The sequence below is a fragment of the Ptychodera flava genome, chromosome 6, assembly GCF_041260155.1.
Source record: "Ptychodera flava strain L36383 chromosome 6, AS_Pfla_20210202, whole genome shotgun sequence".
In the NCBI taxonomy this organism is placed as follows: Eukaryota; Metazoa; Hemichordata; class Enteropneusta; family Ptychoderidae; genus Ptychodera; species Ptychodera flava.
Genome location: NC_091933.1, coordinates 23,940,846 through 23,963,535, shown reverse-complemented (window position 1 = coordinate 23,963,535; position 22,690 = coordinate 23,940,846). Strand labels below are relative to the sequence as shown.

The 22,690-nt window shown below is 38.5% G+C and overlaps 1 protein-coding gene across 1 annotated transcript; it reads right to left on the bottom strand.

Annotated features, from left to right (window-relative positions):
* Positions 1 to 878: 878 nt before the first annotated feature.
* LOC139135246 (kelch-like protein 12) lies at positions 879 to 22,627 on the bottom strand. The gene is made up of 12 exons (XM_070702536.1): positions 22,510 to 22,627; positions 20,352 to 20,644; positions 18,546 to 18,699; positions 13,364 to 13,581; positions 10,166 to 10,315; positions 9,501 to 9,615; positions 7,797 to 7,903; positions 7,289 to 7,481; positions 5,232 to 5,489; positions 4,505 to 4,691; positions 2,696 to 4,026; positions 879 to 2,341 (listed from the first exon to the last, which is right to left on the bottom strand). The coding sequence occupies exons 2-11, from the start codon at positions 20,562 to 20,564 to the stop codon at positions 3,900 to 3,902; spliced, it is 1,722 nt and encodes a 573-aa protein (XP_070558637.1). The 5' UTR covers positions 20,565 to 20,644; positions 22,510 to 22,627; the 3' UTR covers positions 879 to 2,341; positions 2,696 to 3,899.
* Between the last annotated feature and the right edge of the window lie 63 nt (positions 22,628 to 22,690).

Genomic DNA, 22,690 nt, shown 5'->3' with positions numbered 1-22,690 from the left:
GTCCACCAGGCTTATCTGTATCTCAGCATTCAAGATATTTTCCAGGTGATAAAATTAAGACAGAAATCCACCACTTTCCTCTGCCAAGTGATCTACAATGTTGAGATAGAATGCGCTGTGGGACAGATATTTGTATTTTCAAAAAATTTTTAGAGTATTTTTCTGGCCGCCTTGTGTGGGCTCAAGCTGAAGCTCCTGGAGTAATGAAGTTTTCATGCGTTGTTTTTTGTGAAAATTGAAACTCTGGTTTTTCCCATTAAATTGACAAAAGGATGGCGGCCATTTTGAATTTCAAATATCAGTAAAATTAAGGTAATTTGTTTCTCTGGTACCAACATTTTTGCATAGGAAAACTGATCTCTACTCTCGATTTTGAAAGAGAATGATTGGAAACATCCTTGAGGAAAGTTTAAGCAAAAGATTGTCTTTCACTTTTGAGGCATATTCCACCATAAAAGATAGAAAATTTCCATCAGCGTATGTAGAGACAGCGACTTGTTGTTGCCATTCATATACCTGCCAATCCATTGGTTTGGTTGTATTTAGAAATTCTGTGGTGTTGGGTAGCAGGGGACAGGCACCAACTGTCAAGGTGGGGTGATTCTTGGTCTAGTGTTTGTTTTGTCGCCCATCTCAGTGCTCCCAAACAAAACACAACCAAGGAAGGGGTACTGCAACAGTTGGCAACAAGCCATTGAGTTTTTATGAAAGCCAGTGTTAGTTTCATTATGGATGTACTTTGTGTGTTGCAGTAACAATGCAACATGAACTTCATGGCTACAGCAATCTCACCAGTTAGGTCACAGCCAGCCTTGTGTGAACAGCTGAAGCCACTAAATTGCAGCCATTGCTTTTTCAAAGGAAAAATCTCACACATATCAGCTTGAAAAAACAGGAAACTCATTTTATTTAAAATATGTACAAAGTATCCAGTATTTTGTATTGATAAACATGACAATGGAAGACAGGACAATCAATACACTCACCAGTGAAAATGAACATTGAGCCTTACATGGAACTCCAGCATACAACTAATTTGTCATGGCGCCATCTAGTGTCAGGTTGTGTTTCCAAGGGTGCACCCACGCTGCTTTGCAAAAGCAATATTAAAACTGTCCCCAGATTACTGCATGTTTCTCCTGACTCCCAATTACAATAAAAAATGCCACTGAATAAAAAAATTCTCAATAGTCCCTGGGCACCTCCTTCAATAAGAATGAGAATTTCTGTCACAGTGGTGTGAAAGGGACAATGGCTTTACCGGTAACTATTGATATTGTCACTATTCTTGATCTATAAAACAAATTTGTGATTTTCATGAATCTCCAAAGTTTGTTTTAATACTAAGTGACAGTCTTCCTAGCACATTGCATCATGTACAATATACATATGTATCAATTTCATGGTGGAAATATGAGTTCTAGTCTGGACTAGAATTCATTTGTCAATGATAACATAATGTACACACAAGTTATGATGACAATTTGAACGCTGGGCATATTGACACCATTTTGGGATAGAAGGAATACTGTTTCTTTTGTAGCCGTTCAAAGATAATGGAAAATAAATCACAATTTACAGGCACTGTAGCTTAAATAAAGGCTGGTTTTGTTTCCATGGTCAAAAATGCAACGCTGTAATATACTCTGTACCCTTTCCAAAAGTGTAGTAGGGTGTTGTGCGCTGCCAGGCTGTGCTGTAGTTTCTATTACAGCTTCGGTGATATCCTGGATGACACTGAAGTCATGTGATTGTATTACACATGACATTATACAACCAAATTAATCACATTGAAAAAGTGATCATAAAGTGCTCAAGTTTTGTACATGTCATTAATTAACCAATCACATCAGGTACATTTTCAGACCTTCATCACCCGAACACATAGTGAACAAACTATTTTACATTTGACAATTAATTTTATACTAATTGGGGGCAAAATTGAAGTGCAAAAAATAATTCACACAAATTTAAGCTGATGTAAAAAAATTTGAATTAAAAATTCCTGATAAAAAAAATCCAAGGTGGCAGAGTCTTTAAAACAGAAAGTTTTGCATTGATTGTGTAACCTTTTAGATACAATAAAAAGGAATTGCCCTATTGTCTTGAATCATTTGGTATGATCCATGTATGGGAAAGAGGGTTGAGCAGGTATAAGGTTTGCTGTTTTTCATTCAGCAGCATTATGGAACAGTGCTAATGTATTTTGAAACTACTTGGATGACACTAATCTGCTGGTAGTTGCTGGGGTCAAAGGTTACAATTGCTGTTGGCAAATAATATCAAAATGGAAATGGTAATAACAAATCATGGAAAACAGCAGTCTTGAAAATCACTCCATCTTAAGGTAGAACGCACCTCGGGGACAGACATTCAGACTTTCAAACTTTTACAGTTCTCTTCTGATATACCACATGTGGGGTTCATGTTAAAGCTCTTGGTGAAAGAAAACTTTGTACCGGCTTAGTTTTTTGAAATTCGAAAATTTTTATTTTTCGCCATAGAGTTAACACAGGGATGGCGGCCATTTTGAATTTTAATATCGGTAAATCTTGGGTAATTTGTTTCTCTAGTACCAAAATTTGCATGGTGACCCCCTATTTTTATTCTTGATTTGGAAAGAGAATGATTGAAAGATTCCTTGAGGAAAGTTAGAGCAAAAGTTTAAGTCTTTCACTTTCGAGGTGCATACTACCTTAATTCAGTTGGTATCTCCATATAGAAACTGGTGTATATCCTTCTTATGTATAATCCCTGTTATGATAATTTTCCTCAATATACATAAAACACTACAATGTTGGTTTAAAACTGTTCTGTTGACATGTAAACAAAACTATTCAACAAATTATTGCACAAATGAGTGATACAAAGGAAAGGGTAGACCTCTCCCCAAAGATAAGTTGTGAAAGGGCGAAACACTACATGATGGACGATGACTCAGTACCTACGGCCAAAATCAGAATGAAGTTGATGATGAAAAACATAAATAAATTACCCCAATCATAGTTTACACACTTTGTTTCTAAACTGGTTGAAATAGCAAATGCTGCATCAAAAATATTTATGAACTTTGTAACCACTTGTCTTTGTTTAAGTACCTGTATGTTAATCTTCCAAACAGTACTGTTTGACTACTGAACACTTTTACAGAGCAACTCTCACAGTAACACGTAGATGCAATGCGTGCACCGCATTGACTGCCCTTTGCTATTCTCATCTATGAGGATCTACAACCAACAGACGATATTCGACAACACTTCAGTAGTGTGTGACTGGATTACAGAGTAAGCTGAGGTATGTATGTATCACATCATCAAATTTTTACTGATCTTTACATCCTCAAGGATGTCAGTAATGACAGCCACTGAGTAACCAGTGTGGAAAGGATGTTCACTCTGTGTTGCATTGTATTTGAATGAATGTTTTGTTATACTTATCACACTGTAACTTTTCAATGCTAGGAACGAAACAACTGGACAGTAGCAGTGCTACGATAACTTATCACAGTAAAAAGGAATTATTCCTATTTCAGGTCTGTTACTGGCCAAATACGTATGACATCACTTCTTGTTGGGACACAGGGAATTTTCTCAATTCATGTTCACAGCCAGATACCCCACGCCAAATCAGTCATCACCTGGTTATAAAATCAACCGGTCTGGGAAACACTGCATTGGTTTACTCCGGCACACAAGGATAATCTAACTCATAGACTCTTTCCTAATGTCACTGATTCTGTTTGTTCACACTGATGGTAGCTAAGGTGGAAGTGCTTCGTTGTGCTTACACAGAAGGAATGCAGAGCCATGAGTTCTAAAAACACAGTTCAACAATGGCAAGTTTAGATTAAGAGCTGGTGGTGATCCTTGACCTCAAGGTCAGGCCGTGTCTTCTAAGGGTCATGTTTTCCTCATGATGGTGACACCAGCATCACATCTCTGTATCATCATGGAGGGCACCAGTTCCCATGCATCAGTCATGGCGTCGTAACACTCCACGCTACTCAGCAGGGAGTTGCCGTCGTATCTATGGAGACAAAGGTTGACATATGTAGAATCAAAAAGGAATGACCCACAACTACTTTTTATGTTCAATTGCCTGCTTAAATCTGTATTAAATTTTATCCGAAAAAGGATCAAAGTTTCCTACTGAAGTCTTCTAAATGGTCATATGCTTATTAAAAAGACCGACCTCAATAAGTGGTCATTTAAACTTTAAGATTTCATTGAAAGTGATTAGAAGAAATGGCAGGCCACAATACATGAAAAGTAAAATCTGACTTTGAGTGAAACAATGCCAGGCAATGGATGTGTACCTTCCAAGCAGGTTTGCATTGACCCCACCATTGAGTTGCTAACTTCATACTGGCTCCTAGAGCAATGCAGACATACAATGTACAGAAAAACTCAAGCTGCTGATTGAAAACTTAACTGAGAAGCCTAAGTGCAAGTAGCAGCTTTCTTGAAGTCCTTCTCACAGACTTATGAGATGACCTTTGACTTACCCAGCCACTGCGTACAGCTTTCCCTTCATGACCGCAGCTCCAACATAACAGCGCGGCATTGTCATACTGGTGACTGGTGACCAGCTGTCCGTCCTGGGATTGTAACATTCTACCGTTGACAGATGAGATGTACCATCGTATCCCCCTACCACATAGATCACATCATTCAACAGGGCAACTCCAGCACCTGTGGTGGTGAAGGGGAAAAACTGATTGTCAAAAATCACATTGAATATATTCCAAGTTTTGGTATATATGAACAGTCATCCGTTTGTATCAACACCTTTTTTTTTATCTATGAATACGAATATCATGAAGTGCACTGAAAAGGCATTAATTACGCACTTAGATTCAATTTGGATATAGGAATTTGCTAGTTTAATCCTCTGAAGGACGTTATACATTAAAACAACAGATAACGTTGTGTTGCTGGAAAATCTATGAATTTAGTTTCAAATGATGACACCTCAAATATCAAACCAGTGGGATCTAAGATCTTCATGAAAATTAATTCTTTTCTTTAGGTACTAAACCCTCACACAAGTTGAATACTTCATATGACTACAATGCTGATGGTAGGACAGAACAATCACAAAATATTGTAGTTGATAGTCCTGGTCAGCTCTTATATTCTAGAGATTCTTATAAAATAAATAAAACAGCAAAAGATGAAAAATTTGGCTTAGTAATAGATGTCTGTGATTAATTGTACATTAATGATCTTCACCTGATCTCCTGGTCCCCATTGAACTTGCATTTGACCACTGATTTGTCGCCGGATCGTATTTCTCCACTGTCTTCAGGATGTTCACCCCATCGTACCCCCCGATGCAATAGAGCATTCCATTGGCCACAATCAATCCTGCACCTTCTCTGCCTGTGTCCATTTCAGATAGGACGCTCCACTCATCTATGTGGGGGTCATAGCGTTCCAAGGATCGGTGTCGGATGATGCCATCAAAGCCGCCAGCTACGTATATCATGTCTGTGAGTACAGGATAATTGATTGTCATTTATTGTCTAAGTGAAACTAACCTTGTCATTCTTTCATATACATTACTAATGTAATAGCACTGACTCTGATTTTAGGCTTTTGATACATAGCATCGCAAGCACAACTCTGAATTCTGCTGATGGAAATTCTGACAAAATTTCTTATGCTTTTTTATGCCTGTTTATTGCTGCAGTTCTGTGGTCTGATATCTTGACATGAGATTTTTTAAATGTCAATCATAACCTTGGTGGTGAATAAGTGCCACTTTGTGGACTCCTGTAGTGTAAGTGTTATACCCAAATTTCCATTTCAAGATTTGGGACAAATTTCTATTTGTTTGATAATACTGGAACTACGACATCATTACGTGTCAGTCCTATTCACCCTTTGAACAATCAGTGCTGTTCAAGTACTTACGGTAGCAGACCTGAAAATCTGTGCAGGGAAATAGAACTAAACAAGTCATCGTTGATGACACAGTCCCCACTTGTTAATCGGTACTTTGATTACAGGTCCTCAAAGAGGATAGAGTCCTCTTCATTAGGTCTGTGATAAAAATACTTTGAATGAATTCGCTTGATACATGTCTGAGTTACGGTTCAGGACATGAAAAAAATCGTAACAAAATGGTCGCACAGCGGCCATATTGGATCGCATCACAAACAAACAAATTGATGTGCATAGCTATGACATTGGTCGATGTCCTTGTACCAACTTTGAATAAAATTGGTCAAAACATGCGGATATGCCTGAGAAATGGCTCTGTACATGAAAAAATCGTAATAAAATGGCCGCCTGGCGGCCATATTGGATCGTATCACAAACAGATTGACGTGCATATGTATGACATAGGTCAATGTCCTTGCTGTACCAACTTTGAATAAAATCGGTTGAGATATGCCTGAGTTATGGCTCTGTACATGAAAAATCGTAATAAAATGGCCGCACAGCGGCCATATTGGATCGTATCACAAAACAAATTGCCGTGCACAGCTATGACATTTGTCAATAAGCTTGTACCAACTTTGAATAAAATCGGTTGAAACGTGCCTGAGTTATGGCTCTGTACATGAAAAAATCGTAATAAAATGGCCACCTGGCGGCCATATTGAATCGTATCACAAAACAAATTGATGTGCATATCTATGACATTGGTCAATGTCCTTGTACCAACTCTGAATAAAATCGGTCAAAACATGCCTGAGTAATGGCTCTGTACATGAAAAAATCGTAATAAAATGGCCGCCTGGCGGCCATATTGGATCGTATCACAAAACAAATTGATGTGCATATCTATGACATTGGTCAATGTCCTTGTACCAACTCTGAATAAAATCAGTCGAAACATGCCTGAGTAATGGCTCTGTACATGAAAAAATCGTAATAAAATGGCCGCCTGGCGGCCATATTGGATCGTATCACAAAACAAATTGACGTGCATCTGTATGACATTGGTCAATGTCCTTGTACCAACTTTGAATAAAATCGGTTGGAACATGCCTGAGTTATGGCTCTGTACATGAAAAAATTGTAATAAAATGGCCGCCTGTCGGCCATATTGGATCGTATCACAAAACAAATTGACGTGCATCTGTATGCCATATGAAGTAATCCTTCTATCAAGTTTGAATGAAATCGCTCCAGGCATCTCAGAGATATCTGCGTGAACGGACGGACGGACGCACGCACGGACGGACGGACGGACGCACGCACGGACATGACCAAACCTATAAGTCCCCCCGGACGGTGTCCGTGGGGACTAATAAAAATCTGCAGAACAGAACACTTACCTCCAAGAATAGTGACACCTGCCAGACCTCTCCTGACATTCATGGGTGCCACTGAGTTCCAACCTTCATCTTCGTTGTTGTAGTCTAGAAATTCAACTGTGTTAAGTCTGGACATGCCATCAAAACCTCCAATGATGTACAGTTTGTTGCCAAGGGAGGCAGCTGCTACATACCGTCTCTTTTTTGATAAATTCTGTCAACAACCACAGAAATTAAAATAGCTGTAATGTCTTTGAGATGATATCAGTGCTACAAAACATAGAATATTCAAGTTTTTAAAGTAATTCTTCATTTGATATTTCTCAGTATCTGTTCATTACTGCAAGAACTCTTCAAAATTTGTCATTATCAACAAATTCTAGCCTATTTTCAAATCATGGTGGACTTAAAGTGAAATGCATTGAGATCTGAAATAATAGGTGGAAATAGTCCCTATATAAAAAGTATAAAGATATTCAGCAAATATTGGACTTAAGAATTTATTTGTGCAATCGTCAAGAGTACTTACATGTAGAAATCTCCAGGACTGTGTCTTTGGATCAAACTCTTCCACATTGGCCACAGGTGACTGCTGTGTACCAAATCCACCCACTACAACAAGCCTTTCATCAGACCCTACATGTACATGATAAGAATGGATTAGTTTTAATGATATTAAAAAAGTACTGATTAGTCCCAAGCTTATACACAGTAACACCAACTAACTGCTACCCACCAGAAGTGAACAACTGTGATTACAGTTGATTAGCCTATCTACACACCAAATTCAGGTTGAAAACAATATGACCACTAGAGGGAGCTCTTCACTTCCATTTGCCAAGCCTGATCAGGCTATATTATCAATGGAAAACTTACTTTATGTAATATTTAAAAGTATTTTATCATCATCCTAAGTGTTAATCAAAGCCAGATACACTGATGAATTGGAAACCAAATTCAAGTACGAGCCGTTTATTATCAATAGAACAAGTCATCGTTGATGACACAGTCCCCACTTGTTAATGGGTACTTTGATTACAGGTCCTCAGAGAGGATAGAGTCCTCTTCATTAGGTCTGTGATAAAAATACTTTTGAATAAATTCGCTTGATACATGTGTGAGTTGTAGTTCAGGACATGGAAAAATCGTAATAAAATGGCCACACGGTGGCCATATTGGATCGTATCACAAAACAAATAAATGTGCATATGTATGACATAGGTCAATGTCCTTGTAGCAAATTTGATTAAAATTGGTTGAGATATGCCTGAGTTCGGCTTGTACATGAAAAAATCATAACAAAATGGCCGCACAGCAGCCATATTGGATCGTATCACAAAACAAATTAATGTGCATATGTATGACATTGGTCAATCTCCTTGTACCAACTTTGAATAAATTCACTTGATACATGTCTGAGTTATGGTTCTGGACATGAAAAAATGTAATAAAATGGCCACACGGCGGCCATATTGGATCGTATCACAAAAAAATCAATGTGCATGTGCATGACATAGGTCAATATCCTTGTACCAAGTTTGAATAAAATCGGTTGAGTTATGCCTGAGTTATGGCTCTGTACATGAAAAAATCGTAACAAAATGGCCGCAGAGCGGCCATATTGGATCGTATCACAAAACAAATTGATGTGTATAGCTATGACATTGGTCAATGTCCTTGTACCAACTTTGAATAAAATCTGTTGAAACATGCCTGAGTAATGGCTCTGTACATGAAAAAATCGTAACAAAATGGCTGCACGGCGGCCATATTGGATCGTATCACAAAAAAAATTGACGTGCATATCTATGACATTGGTCAATGTCCTTGTACCAACTTTGAATAAAATCAGTTGAAACATGCCTGAGTTATGGCTCTGTACATGAAAAAATCGTAATAAAATGGCCGCCTGGCAGCCATATTGGATCGCATTACAAAACAAATCGACGTGCATCTGTATGACATATGAAGTAATCCTTGTACCAAGTTTGAATGAAATCGCTCCAGGCATCTCTGAGATATCTGCGTGAACGGACGGACGGACGGACGGACGCACGGACGGACGCACGCACGGACGCACGCACGCACGGACATGACCAAACCTATAAGTCCCCCCGGACGGTGTCCGTGGGGACTAAAAAAACATGGGACAGTCTCGAGTTGAATGTTGATAGTCTTAAGTATGTGGTTCACCATCAATGATCTAGTAAAATAGTCTTTTTGTACTTCTCACCTGTTCTGGGATTTGTTCTTGGGCCTTGCATTTCAGTTCTACATTCTGGCCTAAGATGAAATCTCTTGGCTTCATCGACAAGATCGCGGCATGCTAAACTGCCTTTGATCAACGGCTGATAAAAATGATTCAGAGTAAAAAGAATTCATGATTACAAATGAATCAGAAATTATTCTAAAAGTGAGAAACTGAGATGTTGGCAACTGATGTCAGTGAGTAAATGACATGGAAAGATAAATCAGTGGGACAAAATGGTTGGCCTCGCTCCATATTTGTGAATACAAAGGACTACAACATCATTCTTAATTTGTTCCATATGTACGCACTGAACTTGGGGTAACATTTATCATTTCCAATAGCCCTGCTTGCAAATGACGTCATTTTTCTGTCATCAATATGCAAATATAAATATTTTTCCTGCTAGTCTCACAATAGATACTAAAGGTCACACTCAGACTACAAGCTGCTACAACAGCCACGCATATGCAACAATAAAATTTGTCTGAATTTTGTCTTGCGCATGCAGCTATATTAAGTAACAAACCTGAATTGCAATCAGCGCTATTAATACCAACAACATCCACAAAATACCCTGAAAGATATGATACTTTGTTGTGATTCTGCACATGAGTTCAACGTAGAGGACTGCAGTGCTATTCCCCTACCTCTGTGTCTACGGTATCTGTGATGTACTTCGGTGATAGCAAAGGCAATCTGACATATGCTAGCAACTCTGGTAGGAACTCTTTACGACTGTCTACGTCGTATTTCACCCAACTCAACACAGCTTCAAAGACAGGCTCCTCCGTGGTAATCTGAAAATAATAAGATTTAGGGTAACAGAATCTTACATTAATAACTGATTGATGGTATAAGGTAATGCAGAACTTGACACTGAAAGATTTAAACTTTTGCTAAAATGTTCCTAAACGAAACTTGAAATCATTTATGCCAGTGTATTATCCTTGTTCAAAGTTTAAAAGTAATTGACCAGGGCATGTGTGAGACATCTGCATGGACAGACAGACAGATGCATGGACAGATGGATGGATGGACATAAGGAGTCCAATCTATAAGTCCCTGGACTTCATCCAAGGGGACTAACAAATGACGGTATTAAAGCACAAAGGTACTGGGTAGACACGTGGTCTTACATTGTGCATCGCATTCTTTTATGAAAATGAATTCAGATTTGTACACATACAGATTCAGGCAGATTCATCACCTAATTCCAAGAAGCATGTTTGATCGTATCATAAAATAATTTTACAAGTAAGTCATAGTGTGTTGTCCTTGCGCCAATTTTTTGCTCACGTGTTTACACACGTGAGCATATGTCGCAGCGATGTCTGTCTGTCTGTGTGTCTGTGTGTCTGTGTGTCTGTCTGTCTGTCTGTCTGTCTGTCTGTCTGTGGGCTCAATATCTCAAAAACGGCTCATCAGATCAGAGTCAAATCTGGTACATAGATTCAGTTAGCAAATGGCAAGAATTGATTAGTTTTTGGTGGGTGTGGCTTGCTTACTTTTTGCTCATTTGCATAATTAATGATTTTAGAAAAAACGGATATATCATTGAGAACGACTGCACGCAATTTGATGAGATTTGCTACAAATGTTGATCACATCAAGATATATCAGCTGTGAAAGTTATTAAAGGGGTGACGTGAAAGATAGTTACTAATTTGCATATTTAATGACATTTCCTAATTAGGCCTATATGTCTGAATTTACTCGATCAAAATTGAAGAAACTTGGTATGCATATTGAAGATACTATGATTTAACATTATTGAAAGCCATTAAGCATTTTTACTTCATCCAAATCCTAATTTGCATATTTAATGACCTTTTGAAATTAAGGATATATATATATGAGTTTACATGACCAAAATTGATGAAACTTGCTATGTACATTAAAGATACTATGAACGAACATTATTAAATATCATTAAGCATTTTTACTTCAGCCGATTCCTAATTTGCATATTTTATGAACTTTCCTAATTAGGGGTACATGCATGTATGTATCTGAATTGACGAGACCAAAGTTGAACAAACTGGCTACATGTATGTACATTAAAGATACTATGATAGAACATTATTGAAAGTCATTAAGCATTTGAACTTTAGCCAATTCCTTATTTGCATATTTAATGAACTTTCATAATCAGGGATATTTATCTGTGTTGACTAGACCAAAGTTGACGAAACTTGCTATGTACATTAAAGATACTATGATATGACGTTACTGAAAGTCAATAAGCATTTTTGCTTCATCCAGCTCCTAATTTGCATATTTAATGAATTTTTGAAATTAGGGATATATATTTGAATTTACATGACCAAAATTGATGAAACTTGCTATGTACATTAAAGGTACTACATGTATTATGTAGTCTAACATTATTGCAAGGCATTAGCATTTTTCTTTCAGCCAGTTCCTAATTTGTGTATTTAATGAACTTTCCTAATTAGGGATATATACCTGGATTTATTTGATTAAAGTTGGTATAACATGCTATGTATATTGATGATTATACCAGGTTATACCAATATTGAAAGTCATTTCGCACTTAAGTTTTCATGTCAGCTAATTTATATTTTGCATATCTAATGAGCTTTCAAAGTTTGGAATATATAGTTTGAAGGACTTGACCAAAGGCAATTACACTTGCTATATAAAGTGGTGATACAATGACAGCAGTCAAAGAAATTATTTATTTCTATTTCAGCTAATTGCGTATTTGAATACTTAATGACCTATTGAGTTTAATCATTATTTGATCATAATACTTTCAATGAAGTGGCAAACATGTGGCAAAGGTTCAAATTTATACATAACTGCAATATATAATGAGACACGTGAGCATTTACAGTTCATATCTGGTATAATAAGAAATCAATGTATGAGTTCGGCTCTGAACATGACAAAATCCGAACAAAATTGCCATCTGACGACCATATTCATTGGGTGTGGCTAATAAAAATTGCTTGTGGCTAAAAAAAATTTGATCATTTTAGCCACACTAACAGACTGTGGCTACAATGAAAAAATTTCTAGCAACTGATATTGGGTTGCATTGCAAAATTATTTGACAAGCATTTGTCAGTCATAGTGTGTTGTCCTTGTACCAAGTTTGTATGACATCAGTCTGGGAACGTCTGCATAAAAAAAATTAAAACAAAATGGCTGTCTGGCGGCAATATTGGCTCACTTAGAAAACCAATGAAGAAGCAAATCTACGCCATAGTGTATTATCCTTGTACAAAGTTTCAAAGAAACTGGCCTGAGCATGTCTGAGATATCTCTATGGACGCAAGGACGCACGCATACATGCCACCTAATCTATAAGTCCCCTGACCTCGTCTGCAAGGACTTATGACTGATTCAATTCAGGAGTTCTATCTGTGAAATAGTACGAAAATTTAGTGCCATTTAACATTTCAAATTCAAAATGTTATCTGTTTTAGGCAATTTTTCAATGTATTCTGAATGAGTATCTTCAAATTGAAACCATTTTGATCAAACTGCAAACAAATGACGTCATCATGAGAATTGGTGACATCATCAAAATATGATGACAGTCAGATAGGTGAGCAGAAAGTGATGACATATCCATTCATATTCTGCTCACTGGCGTACTTCTTACTTTCTGTATTATCAACGTCAATACAAGTTGCAATATTTTTTAAAGAAATAGAACTGGGTGTTAATTATGCAATGTTCAAACCATTTTGAGAATAGTCTTGCATATGCCAAAACTATCAGGATTTTTGTCCTGTCAGACAATTCAACTGGTTTGACTCCTAACATTTTTCCACAGTCAAGTACAACTGAATCACCATGGAGAGGTCAAGTCTCACCTGGACATCATCACTCTGTGTCAGTTTCTGTATTTCTTCTTTGCTGAGACCCATGAACTCCTCCTGCTTCACCACTTCAGAGAAATGTTTGTAACTGAAAGTTTCGGCCGCCTTCAGCAAATCTTCACAGGTGTGCGTCTCTGCAAACTTTTTTATCCCCAGGCAGTTTGTTGGATCAAGCTGATTTTCTAGAAATTCACTGCATGCTCTCTTGACGCCTGGAATTGGAGGACAGTACAGGTATGGTTTGCTTTTCTTATGGAAAGATACTACCTTCTGTGCGAGTAAGTTTTGAAGATAGATGCGTCACATTTGAAGGATAAACTTTAAAACAATGGTAGAACAAGAAGGACATACTGTAGATACAGCTATCATACTGTTATATCTGGCGGTTTGCTTAAAGAAAACACACAGATCTTCTGATGTGATAAGGGGTCGTCAATCATAAAAGCTGATGCACCAGAATTGTAATTCCTGAGTTTTGGTGTCAATCCCCTTCCCTCCTCAAAACAAAACTCTATTTCAGAAAATTGTGTCGTTTATTAAGTACGGAGAATACCAACCAGTTTTTTCATGCAAACATTGGGCAAGACATCTAAACATGAATAAATAGAAAATAGCGTCAATGATGACACTGTGCTCCTCAGTGCATTTAGCGGTAGGGATGCAAGGAGAGAGGTTTGGGGAATGTTGCTGAGAAAGATGCAAAGAAAGGGTTGAAATGTGAAACTGTAAAACCTATTGGTTTTTAGGAGTGAGCGTCCAGCTTGGTAAACATGCCATCTTGTACATGAAGGTAAAAAACATAATTTTCACATGTCCACCAAACTTGGAATTTGCATAGATGTACATAGATCATCCAAATTGATTTATCTGCAAGATTTTGTATGTTCCTTGCTACAAAATTCTGACCCTATTGAATTATAACAGGAAAACATGCACGCATGATTGGACAGTGTGGACTGTGTATTGGATGCACTACATCCGCCGTGATGATGGATTGCCAGACGACCACACTGCATCAAAGAACTGTAGTTTAAAATGTAAATATAATTCTAAACAAGTCATTGACAATGACAAAGTAATAGGAGTATTAGTCTTGATGGGGCAGGGAAATGTGGTCATTCAGAAGTATCACTGGATTGATATGTTGAGATCTATGGGCACATAGGTCTATGTCGTTGTTCCCAATTTGAAACACATGAGGCATGTCTAAGTTATTGTTCTAAATTGGGAAAAAAGATCAGACCTGTAGCTGTATTGGCCAGCCAAGAAATACATATGCGCATAATAAATGAGGTACAAGATGTGACATCATAAGGTCTAATATTCTATCAAAATTGAAGGGTATAGAACTTACTGAGATATGCATATATATGTATAATCAAGGTCAAAGGTCATTGAGGTCACGTGACATTTTAAAAAAAAATGTATTGCTATTATAAATCCCTATATGCCAAAAATCAGACCTCTACCTCTATTCGCTTGCCCAGAATTAGATATGTGCATAATAAATGAGGTAAAGCGTGTGTTGTCATAAGGTCTCCCATCCTACTAAATATAAAGGACATAGCACTTGTGGGACTTATTTATTGACATAAACGTATATTTTAGGTAAATAATCAAGTTCACATGACATTTTGTCAAAACATTTCTATCCTATAGTTATCCCTATATACGAAAAAATCAGACATCCAGCTTTATTGGCTTGCTCAGAATTAGATATGCACATAATTAATGAGGTACAGTATGTGGCGTCATAATGTCTCCCATCATACCAGATATGAAGGGTGTGGCACTTGTGGTTACTGAGTTATGGACAAATATGAATATTTGAGGTCAAAGGTCATTGAGGTCACGTGACATGTTGTCAAAAAAAATGTATTGCTAAGTTATCCCTATATACCAAAAATCAGACCTCTAGCTCTATTGGCTCGCTCAAAATTAGATATGTGCATAATTAATGAGGTATAATATGTGGCGTCATCCCATCATACCATATATGAAGGGTGTAGCACTTGTGGTTACTGAGTTATGGACAAATATGTATATTTGAGGTCAAAGGTCACCAATGTCACATGACATTTTGTCAAAATGTCTGAGATATCTGTGTGAAAGGATGGACGAACGGATGGACGAACGGACACAATGACCCAGACACCATGACCCAATCTATAAGCCCCCTGGACTTCATCCATGGGGACTAAAAACTGTGTCACTGCATCCTTTTTGCACTAGAATACGATGAGAAACTAAATTTTTATTTTTCTTGGCCTTATACATGGGCGTCTATGGAGAACTGCCTTTACATGGGAGTCTATGGAGGACTGCCTTATAACTGGGAGTCTATGGAGAACTGCCTTATACATGGGAGTCTATGGAGGTGTAAACTAAAAAGTCCTCCAAGTCTAACACGGCCAAATTTGATCGCATTGTGAAACAAATCGACGTGCATCTGTATGGGGTAGGGTACTATCCTTGTGCAAAGTTTGAAAGAAACTGACCAGGGCATGTCTCAGTCTGATGTCTGCGTGAACGGACGGACGGACGGACGTACGCACGCACGCACGGACAGACGGACATGACCCGATCTATAAGTCCCCCCAGACTTCGTCCGTGGGGACTGACAAACTTTCTTCGTGTCATTGATGCCTTGATTTTCTTTGGATATTGACTGGACACATTTATTAAAGACGTCACTTTAGCTTGTCAATGACAGTGAAATGATTTTTTGCAGAAACTTGATCGGTCCAGCCAAGTACACATGCTTACTCATAACAGCTGGACTGCGATGATCACAACATTGTTTTGTGATATTCCGATACAAAATTAAAATAATTTTATTAATATGTCGCATTGACTATAAAGTTGCAAATGTTTCCTTGGGTGTTGAAACATGTTAGCATAGTGTACGTGTTACAAATCAACACACCAAACAGCAATGTTCATGTAAGAACAACCTGCTTGATTTCCATGGACTTTCTGGTCCGCCCATCTCACTGTTATGTCTGTTTCCCCTCTAGCTTCCGAAAATTCTTGGTAAATTTACAAATTCAGTCTCAAAAGTTTTAGCCCAGATATATTTTCATTTGATATTTTGATATCATCAAGAAATGTCTGGTGATGTTCACTTCTAGATCATTAAACTGGTGGAATCTACAATAATATTAAAATCATTCAGAATCACATAATTTCTTGTTTAAGTTATAGCAGTTTGAAAGTAGGCCGAATGGGAGTCAATCAAGCTGAATGCCATTTAAATTGGAAGGCAGCAAAATGCCATTTAAATTGGAAGGCAGCAAAATTACCTTTCACCTATTGGACCACCCTAGGTAGTTTCTTGTGAACCATAATTGCGTAATTAGGGGGTCTTCATGCCTGACATAACATGATGAGATGACCTAGACTTGACCTTTCAGATATAGATAACCTCAGTTTTTCTCCTTTTCCTTTGTATTATGACTCCATTTGTGAAAGTCTCCTTTGAAATAATGGTTTTTACTATCAAACTGAGTAGTTGCAGGCCAAATTTTGATACAGCAAAGTAGGTAACACTTTTGATAGACTCAAGGACGACCCAGGACTCACAGAGGCAAAGCAGGCCTCAGTGTATTCATGGCCGTTACGTTCATGATGTATTGTAGTATCGAACAGCAACAGTGTTTGTTTTACGTACCAGGGAATTTGTAACTTTGTAGAAAGGAGAGTAAAGTGTTTCAATATATTGCAACTTTGTAGGAAGGAGGGTAAACTGTTTCAACATCTCACAACATTTTATTGTTAGGTGTAGTTCACACACAGCATCGTACGCAGGGCTAGCGAGAGAGTTGCCGACATCGACGGTTATTTACGAGAAGTGAATAAAAGACTGGCATTTTTGGAAGCGATCGAGTAGCTGAGGTAGCCTGGGATACGACTTGGGCCCAAGAATGCTGAATTTCGGCAGTAATTTGGCTTTTTACGTCAAGTCCCAAAATGGATTTGAAGTCACCGACCCTACGTACGGGTCTTTGCAGGGCTGTGGTGAGCGGGGCGATTAGCTGTAGCGGAACACACAGCATCGTACGCAGGGCTAGTACAACATGTGTATCATGGAGGTAGTAGGAGACTGAGGTTTCTTTAGAAAGCACGGTCGCGCCGATGAAATGGGAAGCTGAAATTTTCGCTCGTAATTTTGCAAACGAAATCGTATTAAATCCACTCAAAACTTCGTATTTTTTTTTTTTTACATATTTGAAACCCATGAGGAACGTAATTCATTCTCCCCTGCAAAGTAAAAAGGAGATCGAAACGACATGCATGTCAGACAAAGACCAAACGCACGCAAGATGTCCATCCACATCCACCAATCTCGTAATTTACACCGACAGAACAAAAACAATTTGATCGAGCATGGACGTTCTAACGTAAATGCATCATTGTCTATCGCATTTTCATGTAAGCCAATACACTCACACGTACGCTCTAAGTTCAATTATAATGTCAATCCAACACGATACTATTTTCGAGTGAGTGTGCAGCGTGAATGGTATGCTGCAGTCGTTAGATAACACTGATCACGTGGTGTGACAAAATAGTTTTACGGAAGTTGTTGATGGAAGTGACGTCAACTTTGCTTCTCCCAACTCTATAAGCTTCCTCAGTTACGTAACTTCGTCGCTAATAACTTTACACTTACACTTTTCAATGTGTATGTCGTCTACCGGTATGTTTGCTGTCAGAGTTCAAATTATGTTTTTTTTTTTTAGGTTGTAGTAATTTGTGTCCTATTTTTTCTTGATGAACGTGGAGATAGTATAATCACATAAGTTGAGTCCACATGTTTAAAACCACATATAAATGCATGTCCCTTGTCTGTATTGTCAATTTTTCTCTTCTGTTATGGTTTCACGGTATGAACTTTTAAAATTTTATTTTTTGTTACAGCAGAAGCCTTATTGCGATTTTTACGCACACAAAACAAATTGGGTCTGACCCCCTCCCTTAAATTAAGGAATTATGTTCATAGAATGTCAGCTTATATGCTCAACGGGCCCTGATGAAATCACTGAATTGTTCAAAAACGATATACAGCAATTGTAAAGATTTTGGGAGTAGAGATTTTGCTTATATTCAACTGAAAACAAAGGGTTTGTTTTGTTTACTATGAAAAAAGGTATAAATACACACTTAAGAAAGCTACCTTTCAATTGGAGGAGGCATGCAGCTGGTAAGAGCTCCTGTACATTTTCCACTGTAACGTTGACCGTTTCAGTGTAAACAAAATCAAGCAGTACTTCCATAGTATCTGCATTCAAACCCTGTAGCTCAATAGACGATTTCTGTTTCTCGCTCATCTGTTGGGGAAACAAAAATATTTCAAATCACGCTGATGCAATGGTAAAGCAATGTAAAATCTTCCTGTGACAGCTGGCAGGTTCTTGGATTTGTAACATCAAAGCAAAGCCTTGAAATTTTGAAATCAGTACTTCTCTTTTTACGCCAAACATTTATGTAACGTACAGTGTTTGCGGTAACTTTTTTTCTCCTCGCGTACGGCATACGCATTAGTCTGCTAAAATTGCGTAATGGCTGTATTTGAGTGCGTAATTTCACTTCCGCACTCGATCGATGAAAAAACTGACTGCAAAATACAAAATGTGCCGTTCAATAAACCTACAATACATATTTTGATCGAACGATGTAAGATTATTTTAATGGAAACAGTTGAACGAACAACTTGAACAGCCCGGCTGTGTTTCAAACATGCTGAAACGTAACAGCCAAGGTATACATGCGACCGTCAAAACACATCGGGCAACCCAAAGTTAGAGTTATTGCAGCTTATCCAGGTTTGATATGCCTTTTGACAGCGGATTCCTGTACATCGGCGAACCATGGGTAAATACATTCCGCTTTCCATTTTTTACATGATTGGTAGTAAAGCAGAGTTTTGTTGTTGATTAAATCAAAACGTAACCATGGATATTCCGTATTCCACTGCTCCGAAGCCTGCGTGTGGTTGTGGATGGGATTTTTTGGTAACCGGTGTATCATCATCACGGCTAACGGTTTCACCGTGGTGCTGATCCCCTGTTGTTGTTTTGGCGAGATAGGACAATACGTTATGGATACCGACATGGGTTCAATTTCACTGTGGTTGTCTGTGTTCTCCATGTTGGGTTGCCCGGTAGAGTCTTTTGATTGACCCTCTGACTCATTTGGAGCAAAGTTGACAGAATGTAGAGTTGTTTGCGACGCCATGCTGCATGTGTGCTTGATCAAATTTGGGGACAGTGAGACGCGATGAGAGTGCACAGTTGGCATTTAATTTGTTGCAACATTTCTGTCAATCACTCACTTTGTGTTATAAGTTTCAGAAACTATCGCTCGCCTGAAAATTAGCAACGTAATTCATAGGCACAGCTGACATGATAACGTGCCTTTGAACTACGATGCCGATTTTCCAGACCACGCCCAGAGAATCCGAAACTCTCCACACAAAATGAGTGATAGAGAGAAATGTTGCAACAAATTTAATGTCACACGGGCACTCATCTCGTCTAGTTGTCGCCTAAGCTTAGTCGCGGGGAGTGCTATCGGAAATATTTTGACTGTTTTCCTTTGCGTATAGAAAACGCATAACAATGAAAAAATGCAAAGAAAGTAAATTTCAGTGCGTAAATATGCACGTTTTTTGCGTAAACGCGAACTCTGACGTAAATCAAATCATCATGATTGGTTTATATAATTTAGTAATTTACATGAGCAAAGACTATTTCTTGTTTATTTCTCTTTTCTTTTCCTTTTTTATATGGATTATTTTACCTGAAATAAACAGAATTTCATATACTGTTGACGGAGAAGAAATGGGCAGTGTGAAAACCTACATGCAACTACTTCTATGTTCTTGTATACATTTGTAGGTAAACATTGTCATCCATCTCTTGGTGGCTGTACATGTATGTCATATCAGAAATATTGCATAAATGCTGACAAAATTTCTCACCTCATTTGTAAACATTGCACAAAAGTAATCACTGCATGCTGCTAGTACTATCCTGTGTACAGGGAAGTCAACTTTGTCGACGGACAGAATGACGTCACAGAGTGTGCCACTTTTCCGCAGATTGTTCATTGTGGTCAGAATCTCCTTGGCATGGCTGTTGCTAAAGATGTTCTTCTGAGGTGACATGCATGTCCCCTTGCTGACAGTCGCCATTCTCTTCCTCTCTCTCTGTTGCCGCAGGTTTTACAATGAATGACGTTGTCATTAGCTCAGTATACGTAACAGTTGAAATACTGCAATTGGAGTGAGAAATTTATTGTGAGAGTATGATTTGAGCTTATGGGGGACTTTATGGCAAACTACATACCATAAGAAGATGCCTACTTTTTTCCAGACGGTATGGTCATTTTTTTTCCTGAGTGGGGGGGGTGGGGGGGGGGGATAGTGTGGGACCCCAGTACCTTTTCTGTTTTTCTCTCATACAATTGTATTGATATTCTCGGGGGAAACCTGGTACCGTGACAGGGGAACATTGTGGCCTTGAAAAAAAACACTTACTGGTTAAAATTTCAGATGAATGTCTTGGTTAAACTGGAGCATGTTTAATGTAAATCTACCCTACCGACTGAATACACAGGAAAAGGAGCTGCATTTGCTCTGACACTTGGACTTTATTTGTGCTACTCTGGTGCATAATGGTGTGAATATGTAAAAGCATAGACAGTAGTTTCTCTACTGTCTATGGTAAAAGCAGATGAATAGAAGACCATGGCATTGGACTGAACAGTACTGATCAAGATAGTAGTGGGTTTCTAGCTGTGCACAGCATTGAGAGTGTGACATAGGCTGCTGCCAACAGAAATTCAGACATTTCTTTTCCCCTTTTTTGTTGAAGTTCATTGCTTCAGCTTGTGGTTGGATCCCTTGACATGCAATTTTTATGGTTTCCATGATAAGGTTGATTGTTACACTGTTCAATTTTTGTCAATTTGCTATATGTTGTTTTTGAAGTCCTCTTACATGTAAAACATCTTTTACACATCTTTTTGCAAATAAATGATAAAATTGTGCTTTATTTGGAATAACTCTTGTTGTGTCAGCTGGAATTAGATTTACTGGCCAGTGGAAAGATGAACAAAGTTATCAATGATTGGAATAACTGATTCACTCTATCACCCCGCTTCCCTTTAGAGTTCCAAAATAGACCCTTGAGGAAGGAGTTTTTCTCAATGGTCTATGGTTCAACACTACTGAAGAGAACAGTAGAATTGAACCATGTTGATAGCGTACTGGTATCAAGAGAGTTTAGCTGGGGAAGTCGTCCTCCTGCCAGCAAAATCAACAACTGCCTAACTTCTGTTGTATTCAGTATATACATGTACACCTCTACGATTGATCCAAATACACTATGTGTGATTGATATATGTGTTTGAAAATGTTAGTGTATTGATGGAATTTAAAAGCACGTCGATTTTTCGTGTAAGCACGGTTCTGGGATAGCTGTGGGTCCATAGCTGTGGTGTTTTCAGACGGGATTCCTGCCTTTTACGGGCTGTTTTTGACTTTCACGATTTTTAACGCGTCGCCACTGTGGTGGCGGGTTAAAAATCGTAAAGTCAAACCAGCCCGTAAAAGGCAGGAATCCCATTAGCACTGCATGGCAGGGCTGTGTGTTCCCGGCGTTATGGCGTTATGGTGGTGGGAGGCATAACGCCGGGAACACACAGCCCTGCCATGCAGAGCTAGAATCCCATCTGAAAACACCACAGCTATATGGACCCACAGCTAGGTTCTGGTATTGAAGTCTGACGCACTACATTGTGATTTTCGCGACTAAAACCCGTGAGTATAATGTCAGCGCAACAACAGGTATTGCACTCGCTTTATGGCGTGCACATGGCCTGATGGTTATCCCCCGTCAAGGGAGTGGTAAATTGCAGTACGGCATGTCGCGAGAGAGTTTATCAAGTGAGTAAGCACCGTGCCAGAACGGAGTAGAGAATATACCATAGACTTCCTGGCTCCTGTCATTGCCAAGCCGCGCCTCAGCTGACGCTTGCCATGCACCATCATGATGTGTCTGTGTGAGGGTAAAGAAAACCTACAATAAAGGGCACTTTAACTTTTTGGACAGGAATATTGGACACACGTGACTTACACTGTTCCAACCGTTATCAGATAGTTGACGTCTTGACCGACTCGATCACACGCACAGAGATTTACAGTTCAGTCCGACCGGCTGATCGCCATATTGTATCAGTTGTTGTCTCACCTCCTTCTACTGATATTTACCTACGCTTGTAATCATATTCCCATATATGCATTCGTATGATATAAAT